The sequence below is a fragment of the Prunus dulcis genome, chromosome 2 (assembly GCF_902201215.1).
Source record: "Prunus dulcis chromosome 2, ALMONDv2, whole genome shotgun sequence".
NCBI classification, from domain to species: Eukaryota; Viridiplantae; Streptophyta; class Magnoliopsida; order Rosales; family Rosaceae; genus Prunus; species Prunus dulcis.
In genome coordinates, this window is record NC_047651.1 from 13,631,524 (window position 1) to 13,648,551 (window position 17,028).

The following is a 17,028-nucleotide window of genomic DNA, read 5'->3' on the forward strand; positions in this document are numbered from 1 at the left end:
TCAAGAAGGCTATTAAAAGTAGCTTTATTAGGCCCATAGTGTAATAGAGGCACACCCAGATATTTGCCCAGATTATCAGTTAAAGGGGAACCACAAATATTACTGATTTCTTGAGCAGCATCCTTGCAGGTATTAGGAGATCAGAAAATAGCAGATTTATCAAAGTTAACAGCTTGTCCTGATGCTTGGCAAAAAACCTTCAAATAGTCTTTCATGATCTTGGCTTGTTGGGGACTAGTTTCAGCGACGAGAACAAGGTCGTCAACGAAAAAAAGATGGGAAACAACTAGCCCAGACTGAGAGGATTTCATAGGCTTCCATACAACCCTGTTAATAGTATCAAATATAGTGTGGGATAATTTATCAATACACAGTACAAACAAGTAGAGTGAAAGAGGATCCCATTGCCTTATACCATTCTTTGTTGCAAAAGTCTCAGTGAGCTCCCCATTAATACAAATCTGATAGTGGACAAACTGGACACAACTCATTACTAATTGAAGAACCATGTGCGGTAACCCCATCTCACCAAGTACTTGCTCAATGAAGTCCCAATTAAGTCTATCATAAGCCTTTGATAGATCGACTTTCCAAGCAATGAAACTTTTTTTGCCTTTGGAAATTTTTTATGCATAAACTCTTGAGCAATTAGAATATTATCGGTGATATGTCTACCTAGGACAAAACTAACTTGGTTAGGACTGATGAGGCTAGATAAAACATGTAACATCTCGGTCCAACATAAATTTTAAATTATTAATTTATTCAGATAAAATACTATTTTGCTCGGAAATATTTTAATGGTATAAAATTGACTTTTTGACCGGAAAGAAATTTGAGAATTTCAATTATACTATTGCGTAGAGCACGTTGATATGAGTTCATAGACACGTAGTGAGCCCGAATCGAAGTTATAACGAAGAAAATACGATTAAGATACGGTGAAGGGCAAAATGGTAATTTGCCAGATCAGATTTTAAAACTCTTATCTCTCTCCCTGCGACACACACTCTCTCTCCCCGATGACTCTCACTCTCTCTTCGGACCACCGCCTCCGTCCACGGTGGCGAATGGGACCAGTGCCAAAAGGACCAGCCCAACCTCACCGTCAAACCTCGGCCCTTCCCCGATGGCAATCGCATTCTGTTTTGCCGAAAAGAGCCCGAGAACGACCGATTTTTCACGAAATTTCACTGGCCTCGATCTCTCTCCTCTGGTCTCCATTTCCGGCAAGTAAGGTATGGAATCTCATCTACTCTTCAAGCTCTAGCTGATCGTTGGGTAGGATTTGATCAATTTCTAGTGTTAATAGTTCGATTTTGGATTCAAAGTTTGGCCGAATTTCGAGTTGAGATTCCGGCCACTTCCGGCCATTTTTGAGGGTAGGTCCAAGAATAAAAGTGGTTCCAAATAGGGTGTTACACCTAGGATAGGAGTCATGACCGTGATTTTGAGATTTTCCGGTGAAGCGTTATCACTTTGGGCACCACGAGTTGCCGGCGAGTGTGGCGGCGCGTGGGCACTGTGGCAAAAAGGCATTGTGTCCCAAAACGATATCCTAGTTGTCATGAGCAAGTAGGTGTGCTCGGATTCCATTTTGGATACCATTTGAGTGTCAAACGAATTTTGCCTATTGTGCGATTTTCGGGTTCCATAGGTTCGGACCATTGGATTGAACTCGAGTTCATGTATGTTGATCTAGGTAATTCCAGGATCGTATAGAATTTGACGGATCTTAAAACGGAGTCCCGGATAATCCGAAAATGCCAACCCTAGGGCTAGGTTTATGGTAATTGTCCGATTATGCGATCATGGGTAATCCGACCGTCCAATCGAGACCAAACTCTCGGGACATGTGTCCTAGGCATATTGGAACCTCTAGGAACTCTCGGATTAGAATTTTGAGGTTGTGGACCCCACGAGGTCCCATGTCGACTTTTGGGACTTTTATCGCTTTTTGAGTCCCGAGCCACTTCTAAACCATTCCAAAGATGAGAAAAGCTTTTGTGGACAAAGTTGTGATAATTCTGGAAGATGAGTTTCAAACCCACCGTAGGAGTACCTCCTAGTGGCCTTGAAACAATTTGGTTATTTCTGATAATGCCCTATGAGTTTCGGGGACGCTTGGACTGTGTGGTGCGAGGATTGCGGCCGAGGTTGACTTTGTGTCTCTGAGGCCTGCGTGGAATGCGGCTAATGCCTGCGAGGATTAAGGCTCAAGTTGACTTGGTGTCTCTAAGGCTTGCGAGGAATGTAGCTGATGCCTGCGAGGATTGCGGCTCTGAGGCCTACGAGGATGGAATTGACGGTATTAATGGAATTGACAGATCAGGATTAGTGGTACGCCTAGGTAGAGAGAATTTCAGTTCTTAGATATTCTTAAACTAAAATAAAGGGAGTTCAGTGTATGACAGATTTATATTCAGTATATGATTGATGCGAGTATTAGAAAGAACTACGTGTGGCTTGATCCCTCAGTAAGGGTACATAGGCAGCTTAATGTCACAAGGTGCAGCCACGAGTTGGAGTGTTTGAAATTGCTAATTGTACTATTGATGTTCTGGAAGTTGAGATGAATTTTGTTAGCAGAATGTTGGATGTGATTTGTTGAGGCCTGAGGCCAGAATGATATGATGCTTGATTGCTTGGTTATAATTTAATGTATGCTGGCAGTTGGGTTATATAAACATATATGTTTGTTGACAGGTGGAAACTTTTGGGGAAATGAGCAGATTACAGGGGAGACTCTGCTGAATTTTCGACAGAAGTCTAGCTGATAGATAAATTGGTTTCTAGTTAGAAGGGCAATTTGGTCAAATGTGTTCGGCAACCGCCAGGTGTAGGACACACACAGGGTTCGACTCGAATTTCAAAGTGGAATTTGGGTCGGGTTCTGTCCAAACAGGTCTTAATCGAGCAATAATGACTTTAGAGATAACTTTATAAAGTGTGGAACATAGGCTAATGGGCTTAAACTGCAACATACTGTAAGGATTCTCCACTTTAGGAATAAGGATAATTAAAGTATTATTGAGTTTGTATGGTACCCTAAAATTATGGAAAACAGACAACACCAAACTACAAATGTCATTACCATATTGCGTCCACTGAGTTTGGTAGAAACATGCAAGAAAGCCATCTATTCTAGGAGCCTTCAAACCACGAATCTAAAAGAGACTTTCCTCTACTTCCTCTAGTTCAACAGGATTACTAAGAGATACCATATATGCAGCAAAGATGCTAGGAAAGAGCTAAGACAAAGAGTTACGAAAAGGACTCGCAGAGGCATTGGAAAAAAGGTTAATGAAATACTCTACCGCCGGAGCTTTTATACCTTCAGATTAAATTCAAAACACATTTAAGTTCATGAGCAGTTGCAACATTCCCATAAACTTGCAAAAATGATTAAGAAATCGAATTATGAAACAAGAAACTGCACTGCAATTTCTGATATAAAAAAACTGCAGTGTATTATGAATGCTCAAAGAACAATTGACAACATACAAGTAATTTTACACAAAACAGTAAACATAAACTGCAATGCAGAGTACACAAAATACCAGCAATATTACACAGAACAGTAATGCATATTACACAAAAATCCAATATAGTATAGTAACCATACCTTGATTCCCATTCTTTCTGGAAGCACAAAGAAGATGCCCCTTGTACTTGTTCTTCAAGAATGTAGCATTAATGAACAAGAAGGGTATGCAATATTGAAATCCAGCAATGGAAACACCAAACGATACAAAAAACCGTATGAAACGATTAATTCCGGCTTCACATTCAAGCTTGCATAGAGAACTACTGTTAGTTCCCTTTACGGCGTCCGTATACCACACTAACTCGTTGAAGGACTTCGACTCATCACCATGAACGTCCAATTTAGCTAACTCTTTGCAAAACCATGCGTGGTAGTATGAAATGTCTATACCATAATAATATTTGAACTCGTGTATAATCTCAATTGGCTTCAACTATGGTTTTGCACGAATTCTGTCCACAAAGAGAGACGACACCACACGAGACCTCATCATCTTACTCTTTGATTCCCGTATCCAACTCGCACATGTATGCACATTATTTAACGTCCGAATTACAAAATAGCCAATAGCTTCACAACTAGACTCATAAACACGCCAACTACAACCCTCCAACTTCTTATTCGAACAAACAGCAATCACCTGCCTTTTGTCATTGTCGACATATAAAAAATTAAATCCTACTTCAAGAGCATACTTGCACAGTTTCAACCGGAACTCCTCTGCACCACCGTCAAACTTCTGCCCGACATGATGTATATACGTCTCCCACTCATTCGACAACAAAGGCTTAGCACTTGCTCTCTTTGACCTGCCCAAAAATTCATTTATGTCTTCGACAGTACTAGAACACGATGACTCGCCCTTTTCACATGCTATCAACTCCTTATTTCCACAAAAATCACCACTATACTCATTGCTCCAGCATAAATCCTTAACTAAAATATCCACACTCTTCGCATTTGATATCGACAAATATGCCATCATCATGTCTAAATTACTATTTGTTTCTAGTAAACAACTCGAATAACCAGGCAGCGAATACCGTAACTTGAAAACTACCCAACTGCAAACCCCTAAATCTTAGACACAAAGTCTTCGAAACATCAACCATGGATGACTTTGATGAAACTGAAAACATAATGGTTTCCGACTTATATGTGCACTTGGCTATCACACAAACCTCCATTTGCTTTGAAAATGCAAACAAAACAACAAACAAAAACAATTCAAATCAGTAAATAATGTAGATTAGCAGTTGTAACATTCTCATAGACTTGCAAATATTAGTCTAAAATCGAATTATGAAACAAGAAACTGCACTGCAGTTTTTGTAAAAAACTATAACAAACGAAAATTGTATGACAAAACATATGCTCAAATTTGAATAGAAACCAAAAGGAAAAGCCATGTTCAAAGTCCTAAAACTCAGTTCAAAACACATTCAAGTCCATAAGCAGTTGTAACATTGCCATACACTCGCAATGCAGTTTATGAAACCAGAAACTGCAATAAACAGAAATGGCAATGCAATTTATGACAGAAAATCAAAAAACTTTGAATAGAAACCAAAAGGAAACCACAATCAAAGTACTAAACCAAAATCCCAAAAACATATAAGTCAATATAAATGAAAAAGGTTATAAAGTACTCATACCTCAACACCTATGATTGCCAAAAAATCTCCCCAACCAAAGAGTATCTCAAAATCAAATCTGAAAACAAAACGAAGAAGATATGGTTTAGCATTGAACGCCACAAGATCGCGCCACCAAATCGCCCCACAAAACTGAGCTCGAAATACCTGAACTAAGGAGAACAGAAATCACCCAAAACTGACCGTCATTTCGCATGCAAACTGAACGAAAACGTAGCAGAATAGAAAGACAAAGAAAATTGAACGAAAACCTACCAGAAAATTAAAGCTCCAATCGCAGAACGAGAACCTGAGCTCCAAAACCTCAAAGCCGAATGAAAACGAAAGAGAAAGACCAAATCACGCGTAGTTTAAATAGCAAGGGGTAAAAGAGTCATTTACTTTGTAAGGTTTAAAGATGGGTCAGGCTTTTTAAGAAGAAGGGTAGTATTGTCTTTTCAGTTTTTATTTTTTCTGCTGGCCCAACGAATCTAGACCTCCTCTTTGGCCTAATCCAAAATAACAATTCTTTCCTAGGTATGTATGCGTATAATAGAAAATTAGCCACACACGTGAATTAAATTGGCACGCGGGCTCCATGCGCATTACTCTTCAATTTCTTTCCTTTTTTCTTGAGCTTTATTCTTGGGTTGCTTAGTGAGGTGGGTTACAACACTCTAGTGAGAGAGAGGGGATACCAAATGGGAAAGAAAAGAATGGTAAAATTGAGTAGTAAAGAAATAATATTTTTAAAAAGGAGAAATTGAACGGTAACTAAAAAGAAGTAAATAATAATTAAATAATTAAATTACAAAAAGAGGGGTAAAAAAGAACAAGACCCATTCGATTTTGTGATTTCTGATCTCCTAAAAAACCTACCTTTTGACCACCTGACGGGTCAGTTTGTTACCACAATCACCCACCCTTTCTCTCTCCTCCTCCCCCTTCTCTCTTACCAAAACACCAAAACACCCCATTTTTTGCTTCTCTCTCTCTTTCTTTCTTTCTCTTTCTCTGTTTTAAGTTTTCATCACTCTGCGCTTTCTCATGGTGTCCCAATAAAACCCTAATATTTACTCCTACTCTCTCTCCGCAGGTACACTAATCAAACCCTAACCACTCCTATATTTCACTTGGGTTATTATGTAAACACGATAAATATCTATGTGTTTGTATATTTCTGGCCTTTTAGGGTTTGTTTGATTTGATTTGGGTTTTGCGGATCTGCGTGGTGTGTTGCAGAGAACAAAAAGGACTGAAATTTGAACGAGAAATTGGGAATTAAGGATAGGAATATATGTCCTTCAATCAATCAAGGTCGGATAAGAACGAGACGCAGTATCGGAAAACAGGGCGATCCGCAAGCTCTAATCAGCAGCACAGGGGATACTCACCCGTGTACCCTAAGGGCACCGCCGCCGGCGCCGGTGGGCCCGCCCCTTCCATCTCCTCCAACCGCAGGTGCTTATAGGTGTATTATATGGAGTTATATATATATGTATATATATATATATGTATATGTGTAGGGTTTGTTTGTTTCTGATCAGTTTCAGTTTACTTTTAATAATCTTTGGACTGTGATTCTTAATTTGGGTTTGTTTTATTTTTTTCTGTGTGTTTTTTAATAATGAGCATGTTGGAAATTAGGGTTTGCTGATTTTTATTTTAAATATTCAGTTTTAAGAAGAATAATAACAATGCACAAGGAGGGCAATCCAGGGGAAGTGTAACCACTGTAAATCCTCTGGATTCTGGTATTGCTTCTACACAACGTGGTGGTGTACAGAATGGAGCGCATGTACAGCCCCAATTGCACGGTACAGAATTCAAAGTTCCAATTTTCTTTCAGTCCAGAAATTTATGTGATAATTCAAAGTTCTCTTTTACAATATGTTTTCCTCATTTGGCTTGATTTTCATGTCCTGCAACTTTTTCTTCTGATTATTTTAATGTAGGAGGCTCTGATGCACTGATTGCAACCACAGCTCCCAGGACTACTGATGCATCAACCCCTCAGAGAAGCACCCGAACTGTTCCAAAGGCTCCAACTTCTCAATCTGCCTCCGTGACTTCCGACACAAGAACGCCCACTACACCAGCTAAGAGTAAGCTAATACTATGGACCATGGATTTTCTTGTTCTTGATTTTGGGGATGTTGGCATATTTTCAGAGTCACATAATAATGTTATGTTCTGTTGGTTTAGTCCCAGGAGATGCTTCCCAGGGATTTTCCTTTCAGTTTGGGTCTATAAGTCCTGGTTTCATGAATGGGATGCAGGTATTGTCATATGCTTGTGAACTTTTGATGAAAATTCTCTTGTTTCCTATATAACTAAGTGCTGGACGACTTTATACTATGTTTTTAAAAGTTGAAAGGTTGTGTTCCTTGTAGATTCCTGCTCGAACTAGCTCAGCACCCCCAAATTTGGATGAGCAGAAACGTGATCAGGTTAGCATGTTTCCTTCTCTCTCCCCTGGCTGTGTACTTGTAAATAAATTGTCCGGTGAATTTTTCCCATGATATTTCTTGACCGAATCCAGCCAGCAGGTGGTTTCTTCCTATAATTCCCTTCTCTTTGCAAATAAGATGAATTTTTTTATTTATTAGTTAAATCATTTTGTTATAGATTGTCTGATTGCCTTTGTATTTAGATTCAATATTCCCCCCATGATATTTAATTTCTATGAGTAATTGGGTCACATTGGGTAGAGTTGATATTTTATCGCTGATAATACTTCGTAATTTTTGTTATTAATTTGTGAAATGATTATACTATGTTTGAACATGCAGGCGCGCCATGATTTGTATAGAACCGTGCCCTCAGTGCCAACTCCTAATATTCCTAAGCAGCACTTACCAAGGAAAGATCCAGCTTCCATGGATCAACCTAATGCTTCTGAGGCTCATCTGGTGCCCAAGGTTAAAAAGGATGTGCAACCCTCACATGCAACCCCTGCTAGTCAAACTCAGAAACCTTCTGCTCTACCAATGGCTGGGATATCCATGCCAATGCCATTTCATCAGCAACAGGTTTCCGTGCAATTTGGTGGCCCTAACCAGCAGATTCAGTCTCAGGGTATGAGTGCCAATTCAGTTCAAATTCCAATGCCTATGTCAGTACCAATTGGTAGCAATCAAGTACAGCAGCCGGTGTTCGTTCCAGGTCTGCAACCCCATCCAATGCAGCACCAGGGAATTATGCATCAGAGCCCTTTTACCCCCCAAATGGGTCCTCAGGTGCCTCAGTTAGGCAGCATGGGGATCAGCATAGCGCCACAATACCCCCAACAACAGGGTGGGAAGTTTGGTGGCCCTCGTAAAACTTCTGTCAAGATTACACATCCAGATACACATGAAGAGTTGAGGCTTGATAAACGAACAGATTCATATTCAGATGGTGGGCCATCTGCCCCCAGGACTCACCCTAATGTTCCTCCTCAATCCCAGCCTATACAATCATTTGCCCCTTCCCATCATAGCAGCTATTATGCCAATTCTTATTCTGGTTCCCTATTTTTTCCAGCTCCAAATTCTCATCCTTTAACGAGTAGTCATATGCCACCCAGTTCACAGGCACCAAGATTTAGCTATCCAGTGAGCCAGGGTCCCCCAAATGTACCCTTCATTAATCCGCCAGCTCATAATGCCCTCCCTGTTAATAAGGCTGGGCCCCCTATGCACAATGTTGTGGATCCACCCAACGTGGAACATGCACGTGATATACATAATGTACCTGCCGCTGTTCCATCAGCAACTATTCCCGTCGTAGTTAAAGCAGCTGTTGGAACTGTTGGAGAGAAGGTTGTCGACCCAGTACCAAACAGCTCTGCTGCTGTTGAAAAAGGTGAACTTCCCAAGCCTTCGAAATCATCTGGAGAAATTAGCCAATCTCATCCTCAGAGGTACTCTGAGCTTTCAACTGATGGCTTAATGCACAGTGACCAATCAATCCTCAAATCATTGCCAGTGACAGCAAAAGCATCTGCAGGTAATCCTGCTGCTGTATTAATTGAAAGCCAGGTATCAAATCCTTTGTCCTCTGCTTCAGCTGCTCCAACTGAGGAGTCTGTACCAGTTGTGACCACCACCGAGCCCAGAAGAAAGGAAACGCTTAGCCGTTCAAACTCAATTAAAGATCAGCTGAAGAAGCCAGGCAAGAAAGGAAATAATCAAACACAGCATCAGGTACTTATTTTCTGTACTTTCATATAAGCTTCCTTTTTCTTCTCTTCACTATTTTGAAGGAAAAAAAATCTGAGTTTCATCTGTTGCTTATAATTTTTGTTGGCATGAATGTACACCCTTGATCACAGGTTGTTGGGCAGTCTATCTCTACATCAAGCACTCCCTCTCGGGCTTCAGAACATGGTATATCTTCTAGTAGTGATGTTTCTGGAACTGTAGAAGCTAATACGACTCTTGCTCCAGTAAGTGGTGATTCTGTGTCTGAATCAGTGAAGGAATTACTCTCGAATGTTAGTGCTGCTACATCTGATGGTTCTGAATCAAAGGCTGAAGCAATTGGGGAAGGCATTCTCCCCATCTCTTCTGAAATATCTGGTGCTGGGGTTGTTGGCAGTTCTTCAGATTCTATTCATCATGGTCAACTAGACAATTCTTTACCGCTAGTTAAACAGGGAAAACATGACTTGGGGGGAGCAGAAAAACAGGCAGAACAAAGTTTGTCTGAAAATTACAGACAGGATACTAATAGTCGTGATATTTCTGCAGAACCTATCTCCATAAAACCTCTGGAACCTGTTAAAGAAGATGCAGAGAATTCTAAAGGCAATGCTGTCGCAACCTCAGAAACTGCACAAGGAGTGCAGGCCCAACATGAGAGTTGCCATGCAGATTTTGACGGAAAGGATGCCTCTTCAAGCAGAAGTGATACCATGGGTAGTAAAGAAGTTGCTGTTTCAAAGTGCAGCAAATTAGACCAGCAGTATGCTCCTGTTCAAACTACAGAAGTTTCAAGTACAACTACGACAAATGAAGGGATAAATGTGGAGAATACTGGTGGCGGTGGGGGAAGTATTGAGAATATTGGTAGTGGCGGGGATCCACTTACAGTGTCAGGCTCCAAGGACAAACCCCTTCCTGAACTGAGTAGACAGAAGAGTACTACTTCAAAAGGGAAGAAGAAAAGAAAAGAAATTCTATCCAAGGCAGATGCTGCTGGTGTGACTTCTGATCTTTATGGGGCATATAAAAACCCTGAAGAAAAGAAAGGTATTGCCTCTCCTGAAAGCATGGAAAGCACTACTGGCATAGTTTCAAAGCAGGTAGCTACTGATGCTCCTCAGCAAGATGCTGTTGGGAGAGAAGAAGATGCACCGAGTAAAGCTGAGCCAGATGATTGGGAAGACGCTGCTGACATCTCTACCCCAAAACTGGAAGCCTCAGATAATGGAGAACAGGTCCGGGGAGGAGGGGTGCATTCTGACAAAGATGGACATGGGCATGGGGCAAAGAAGTATTCCAGAGATTTTCTTTTGAAGTTTGCTATGCAATTTACTGAGCTTCCAGAAGGTTTTGAAATAATGTCTGATGTAGCAGAGATTTTGAATGCCCATATCAATACTTCTCCTTCTATTGATTATGATTCACTCCCTAGTCCGGGAAGAATTATTGACAGGCAGGGAGGGGCGATAAGACTTGATCGTCGTGGGAGTGGACTGATTGATGATGATAGATGGAATAAGGGCGGTGCTGCCAATTTCCGAGCTGGCCAAGGAGTAAATTTTGGTGTTTTGAGGAATCCACGTCCATCGACACCAGTTCAGCAGCATGTTAGAGGGATCCTTCCTGGGCCTACTCAGTCTGTTGGTCCTCAGGGGGGGATGCAAAGAAATAATTCTGATGCTGACAGGTGGCAGAGAGCTTCGAATTTTCAACCAAAGGGTTTGATGCCTTATCCTCATACTCCATTACAGGTGATGCACAAAGCTGAGAGGAAGTATGAAGTGGGTAAAGTGAGTGATGAAGAGCAGGCCAAGCAAAGGCAGTTAAAGGCTATATTAAACAAGCTAACTCCACAAAATTTTGAAAAACTATTTGAGCAAGTAAAAGCTGTTAATATCGATAATGCAACAACACTAACTGGTGTCATCTCACAGATATTTGACAAGGCTCTTATGGAGCCTACTTTTTGTGAGATGTATGCTAACTTCTGTTTTTATCTTGCGGGAGAGTTACCTGATTTCAGTGAAGACAATGAAAAGATAACTTTTAAGAGATTGCTTTTGAACAAGTGCCAGGAGGAATTTGAGAGAGGAGAAAGAGAGCAAGAGGAAGCCAATAAGGCTGATGAGGAAGGTGAGGTGAAACAGTCTGAAGAGGAAAGAGAAGAGAAAAGAATTAAAGCGCGAAGACGAATGTTGGGTAACATTAGATTAATTGGTGAGCTATACAAGAAAAAAATGTTGACAGAGAGGATTATGCACGAATGCATTAAGAAGTTGTTAGGTCAGCAACTGACTCCAGATGAGGAAGATATTGAAGCTTTGTGCAAACTAATGAGCACAATTGGGGAGATGATTGATCATCCCAAAGCCAAGGAGCACATAGATGCATATTTTGACAGGATGAAAAGCTTATCGAATAACGTGAAATTATCTTCTAGAGTTAGGTTCATGTTGAAGGATTCAATTGACTTGAGAAAGAATAAATGGCAGCAGAGGAGGAAAGTTGAGGGTCCGAAAAAGATTGAGGAACTGCACAGAGATGCTGCACAAGAACGACAGGCACAGGCTAGTAGGCTAGGCCGTGGTCCAGGAATGAACCCATCAGCTAGAAGGACTCCTATGGATTTTAGTCCAAGAGGATCAACTATGTTATCTTCACCAAATCCCCAGATGGGTGGTTTCCGTGGGATGCCTGCTCAGGTCCGTGGTTATGGTAGTCAGGATGTCCGTGCAGATGAAAGACATTCTTATGAGGGTAGGACCTTGTCAGTTCCCTTGACTCAAAGACCCATCGGTGATGAATCTATTACTTTGGGTCCCCAGGGTGGTCTTGCTAGAGGAATGTCCATCAGAGGACCACCATCAATGTCAGCTGCTCCTCATGCTGAAATATCTCCCAGTGTCGGAGACTCCAGGAGGATGACAGCTGGTTTGAATGGTTTCAGTTCTCTTTCAGAGCGTCCAACTTACAACCCAAGGGAGGAACATATGCCAAGACATTTGCCAGATAGATTTGCAGGTCCAGCTGCTTATGATCAGTCAAATGCACCAGAGCGTAATGTAAATTTTGGTGGTAGGGACCCAAGGAATTTGGATCGTAGTTTCGATAGATCTCGTCCAGCTTCACCAGCCACGCGTGCACATGCTCCAGCTTTAACACAAAATGTTCCTCAAGAAAAGGTGTTGACTGAAGACCGTCTCAGAGATATGTCCTTGGCAGCAATTAAAGAATTTTACAGGTATGTCCTTATCTCATGCATATGCTTATGCTGTTCTGATGTATTTGTGTTATTTTCTTAGGTTGATATTTCTCAGATGCGATAGTTTTTTAGGTGCTTGCTCAAAATCTGTGTATATGTTAGAGTGTGATTTGTGTTGTATCTGTGAAAGAAAAGTAGAGCATGTGTGCTGTGCTTAGGGGAATGGATGGGACTTAGGACCAATGGTTGGTAAACTTCCTTTTGCATAAATAGAACCTAGTATGTACTTGCTTGCTTCTATGGCTTTGAAACTGACGTCACAGGCAATTAAGTCTGTGGTGGATGTATTTTTTCTTCTCCCCTAGGGCATAAAGCAGTGATTTCTACTTACTCTCGCATTCTTCTTGATAACCAACTTATCTACAATTGTTTGATTTGAGTTGGAAAATTCACTTCCTATGTAGTTGGTCAATTGTTTTAGTTGTGGTCTTGGTTGTTTAAATCCTTATGGTTTTCCATGTCTATCTTGAAAATTGGGCTTCAAGTGCTAATGTAGAGTGTTTTGGGAACTTAGTTTTTATGACAGCTTAGGAAAATTTGGAAATGAAGAATTTGGACCATTTAGCATTTAGCTACTAGCCACACAGGTTTATATGCGGGTGAAGAGAATCATAATGCTAATGTTTCTCAAATTTTTGGGATGGCTCTCTCTCCCTCTCTCTCTCAGAGAAATTGGACTTCACCTCACTATTATCAGAGTGCAATTGTGACTCGTTTAAAACGAGCACAAATGTGAAATTTATGGTTTTGCATTCATCGGTCTGAGAAACTCTGGGAAGTTATTTTGCAAGGAGAGATTGTAGACTATAGTATTAACCTGCTTCTTTGGTAACATCATTACAAAAATCTTGAATAATGTGATCACTAAAGATCTGTATTTAATTAGTTGTATCCATTATTGTTTCTGTTCCTCTTTCTCTTCTTGTTTCTGTTCCTGATACTTGATACTAGAGTCAGACCCATCTATGGTGGCTGCTCATCAGTCTTTGACATTAAAGAAATTAATACAATATCGTTGATGTCCAAAGTCTACTCATCGGCTTTCTAAGAATTCATCTTAGACAACATTCTATGCTTTGGTCTGTGTATTGAAATTATTCACTTTTGGGATAGAGTAAAAGCATGGATCCATTTAGGAGTAGTAGCTAGACAGTGGTTTTATTTTATTTACGCACCTAATCTGTGGTTTATATTGTTTATAGCTGTAATTGTAGCATGTTGGTTTGTGAAGACTAATTCCTTGTTTGTATTAACAACTGAAACCGATTGAAGTAAACTGGAATTTAGTTAACACTACCGGTTTTATGTTACTGTTAAAATAATGAAGCACATTAGATGAATCGAGGTTCTTTTCAACAACAAAAAAAGGATCTATGGTGACTTTCATTGAAATACATTGTTTATTATTCATCTCTCATATTATTAGATGGGTGCAATATATTTTTGTGCCTATTATGTGGGAAACTTTTGAAATGTTTTGTAGAACTTGTGATATGTTATCTGTTAACTCTTGTTAAGATTTTCATAAGCTTTTTCTTAATTTATTTATTTTTCTTCATATTTCAGTGCCCGAGATGAGAAAGAGGTTGTTTTATGCATCAAAGAGTTGAACTCACCAAGCTTCCATCCATCAATGATATCTCTTTGGGTCACAGACTCTTTTGAGAGGAAGGACACGGAAAGAGATCTCTTGGCAAAGCTTCTAGTGAACCTTACAAAGTCCCATGATGGCACTTTGAGTCAATCCCAGCTCATCAAAGGGTAGGAAAGTTTACTTTTTCATTTGGTTATCGAAATTGATGGCCTTCTGTATAGTGTGGGTTTTTCTTTTATTTAATTTCTTATTCATCTGCCCAGGTTTGAAACTGTTCTCTCCACCTTGGAGGATGCCGTGAATGATGCCCCTAAGGCACCGGAGTTTCTTGGCCGCATCTTTGCCGAAGTCATTCTAGAAAACGTTGTTGCCTTGAAACAGATTGGTCAAATAATACATGAAGGTGGAGAGGAGCCAGGGCATCTTCTGGAAGTTGGGCTTGCGGGCGATGTTCTTGGAAATATCCTGGAGATTATCAAATTAGAGAAAGGAGATAGTGTTTTGAATGAGATTCGTACGGCCTCCAGCTTGCGGTTGGAGACTTTTCGGCCTCCAGATCCTCGCAGATCAAGAATACTAGAAAAGTTTATTTAGAGAGGTAGTGATGCTCATTGTAATCCTGCTAGAAAAATTCATGGCTAGTGCTTTTAGGGTTCTAAATGAATTTGCAAAAAAAAATATATATATATATATATATTTTTCTTGGTGGAGGCAGGGTGGGAATTTATGTATGGAGTTATCATTCTCCATGTTTTAATGTTATTTCTTAAAAATATTTACTGCAGTTATGAAAGGTTCAATTGAGCATCACATTTTATGGCCTCTCTTGTGATTGCCCTTCTGTTGTTCTGGTTGGACTCATAACAAGCTAGCTATTTTTGTGAAAACTACTCTAAAGCATTCGGCCCTGTAAAATTTCGTTGGAATTATAATTATGTATCCAATTTGTAGAACACAATGTTGGTTTTCAAAGACATGATTTGGATGTCTCATAAGGCTAGTTTTCCTATAAAAACTAGAAAGCATCATATTAGATGGAATTGAAATAACAAATTGGTATGTAAATATTAGATTGAGTGGATTTGAAACTAAGTACCCGTTTGACATTGCTTTTTTGGGGTGATAAGTGATTTTTTAAAAAAAATTGGGAAGTCCAGCTCGTTTGGTAAACTACGAAAAAATCATTTATTGTTGTTGTGAGGGAAAGCTATAAGGGAAAACAACCAATGAGATTCTTTCATTTTCTGATTATACATGAATCAGTTTAGAAGAGGCCGAGTTTGATGATTATGCAGGAATCATTTTTTAAGAGTGCTGCTAAATGAACCCTAAAATTAACTAAGTACACCCTACTATCAAATTATTTATTGAATTACTAATTTATCATAATATAAAATGATCAAAAAAGATATATTGAATTGTAAAACAAATATAATTTTAATAAGTACACCATACTCATCATATTCGACCATAATCAAACATTAAAGAAAGAGAAAGAAGGAGGACAGAGAAAGAGAAAATCTGATAATCAAGCCCATTATTTTGCAATACCGTTTATTGTTGTAGACTTCAATGGTTCGATCATTTTATCCCTAGATCCACTGATCTATTAATCCGGAAGGCTACTTTTCTCTTTATCGGCTGATTATGATTGCTAATGAATTCAAGCAATATAATTATTGATATTTAAAAAGGGGGGAATTCCAGTGATACTATAGGAGTAATCTTGGTCTTTTTTGGGGGGTCACAGAAGAACCAAAAAGAAGCAGAGGAAAGTGTGATTTCTTGGCCTCTTTGATCTTCGTCTTGGGCTCACCCCATATTATTTTCTTGGATCTCGGGTATAAACGTAAACGGTCTCTTGTTGCTTCTTGTGCTATCTCTGTGTATTTTGATTTGTGTCTGATTTGGTTTTTCCAAAGATTATAATGAATTTGTCAATTTCTTGGCCTATTATGATCTTGGTTTGTTTCATTTGTTGTACTCATAATTAACTACTTAGGATTGGCATTATGGTATTGTGTGATAGAGTGTATTAGGGTGTAGGGGTATTTTTGGTAGTTAAATAGGGTGTACTTAGTTAATTTTTCATTTTGATTAAAATATTATGGTGTACTTAGATCATATGGTGTACTCAGTTATTTTAGGGTTCGTTTAGTAGTACTCTTTTTTAATTATGAGGGAATCAGTACCAACAACACTTTTTAACAAAAAATTAATTTAACGCCAAACTGCTTTCTCTCACAGCAAATCTGATAGCAACTATTTTCACAACACAATAATGCCAAACTGATCCTAACACATGAAGTAGTACATTGGAAATAATTATATGCAAAGAATCATTTGAAATTTGTTCATGTTTTTTTTTTTTTTTTCATTTTCTTCTCATTTAAATCTTAACATGTATGGATTGATTGTCAAAACAAACAATTTAATTTTTGTATGTTCGGGGTACACCTATTCCATCCAATACACATGAGACATGTGGAAATATTCTCCAATACACATAGGTAAAAATAAAATATTTCCACATGTCCTATGCATATTGGATGGTACAGGTGTACCCGAAACATACAAAAAATTTCTCCTAAATGAGCCCTAAAAGAAGCCGAACGATTTGAGTAATTTTCTTTCTTGCTTAAAGTTTAAGCTTCGTATATATCTCAAAAGAAAGTTAAAGCTTTGTATGGAAAAAGTAGGTGAAGTGTAGCCAAATCTTACAGTAATGTGCTTTTCATGCTCTACACGTCATAAAGTGGGCATGAACACTTTCTGAGAGGTACTTGCAATCCATTTTATCAAGA

At 39.3% G+C, this 17,028-nt stretch overlaps 1 protein-coding gene across 2 annotated transcripts; it reads left to right on the forward strand.

Annotated features, from left to right (window-relative positions):
* The first annotated feature begins 6,080 nt into the window (after nt 1–6,080).
* Nucleotides 6,081–15,182, forward strand: LOC117617209 (eukaryotic translation initiation factor 4G). Of its 2 annotated transcripts, none has more exons than XM_034346492.1 (10): nt 6,081–6,277; nt 6,424–6,642; nt 6,859–6,998; nt 7,137–7,286; nt 7,387–7,460; nt 7,575–7,631; nt 7,974–9,368; nt 9,497–12,609; nt 14,197–14,391; nt 14,488–15,182. In XM_034346492.1, exons 2-10 carry the CDS (start codon nt 6,479–6,481, stop codon nt 14,816–14,818), a joined length of 5,619 nt encoding a protein of 1,872 aa, XP_034202383.1. In that variant the 5' UTR covers nt 6,081–6,277; nt 6,424–6,478; the 3' UTR covers nt 14,819–15,182. The 2 variants fall into 2 exon arrangements, with proteins under 2 accessions (XP_034202383.1, XP_034202384.1); XM_034346493.1 differs by having other exon boundaries at nt 6,113–6,277; nt 6,374–6,642.
* Nucleotides 15,183–17,028: the final 1,846 nt, after the last annotated feature.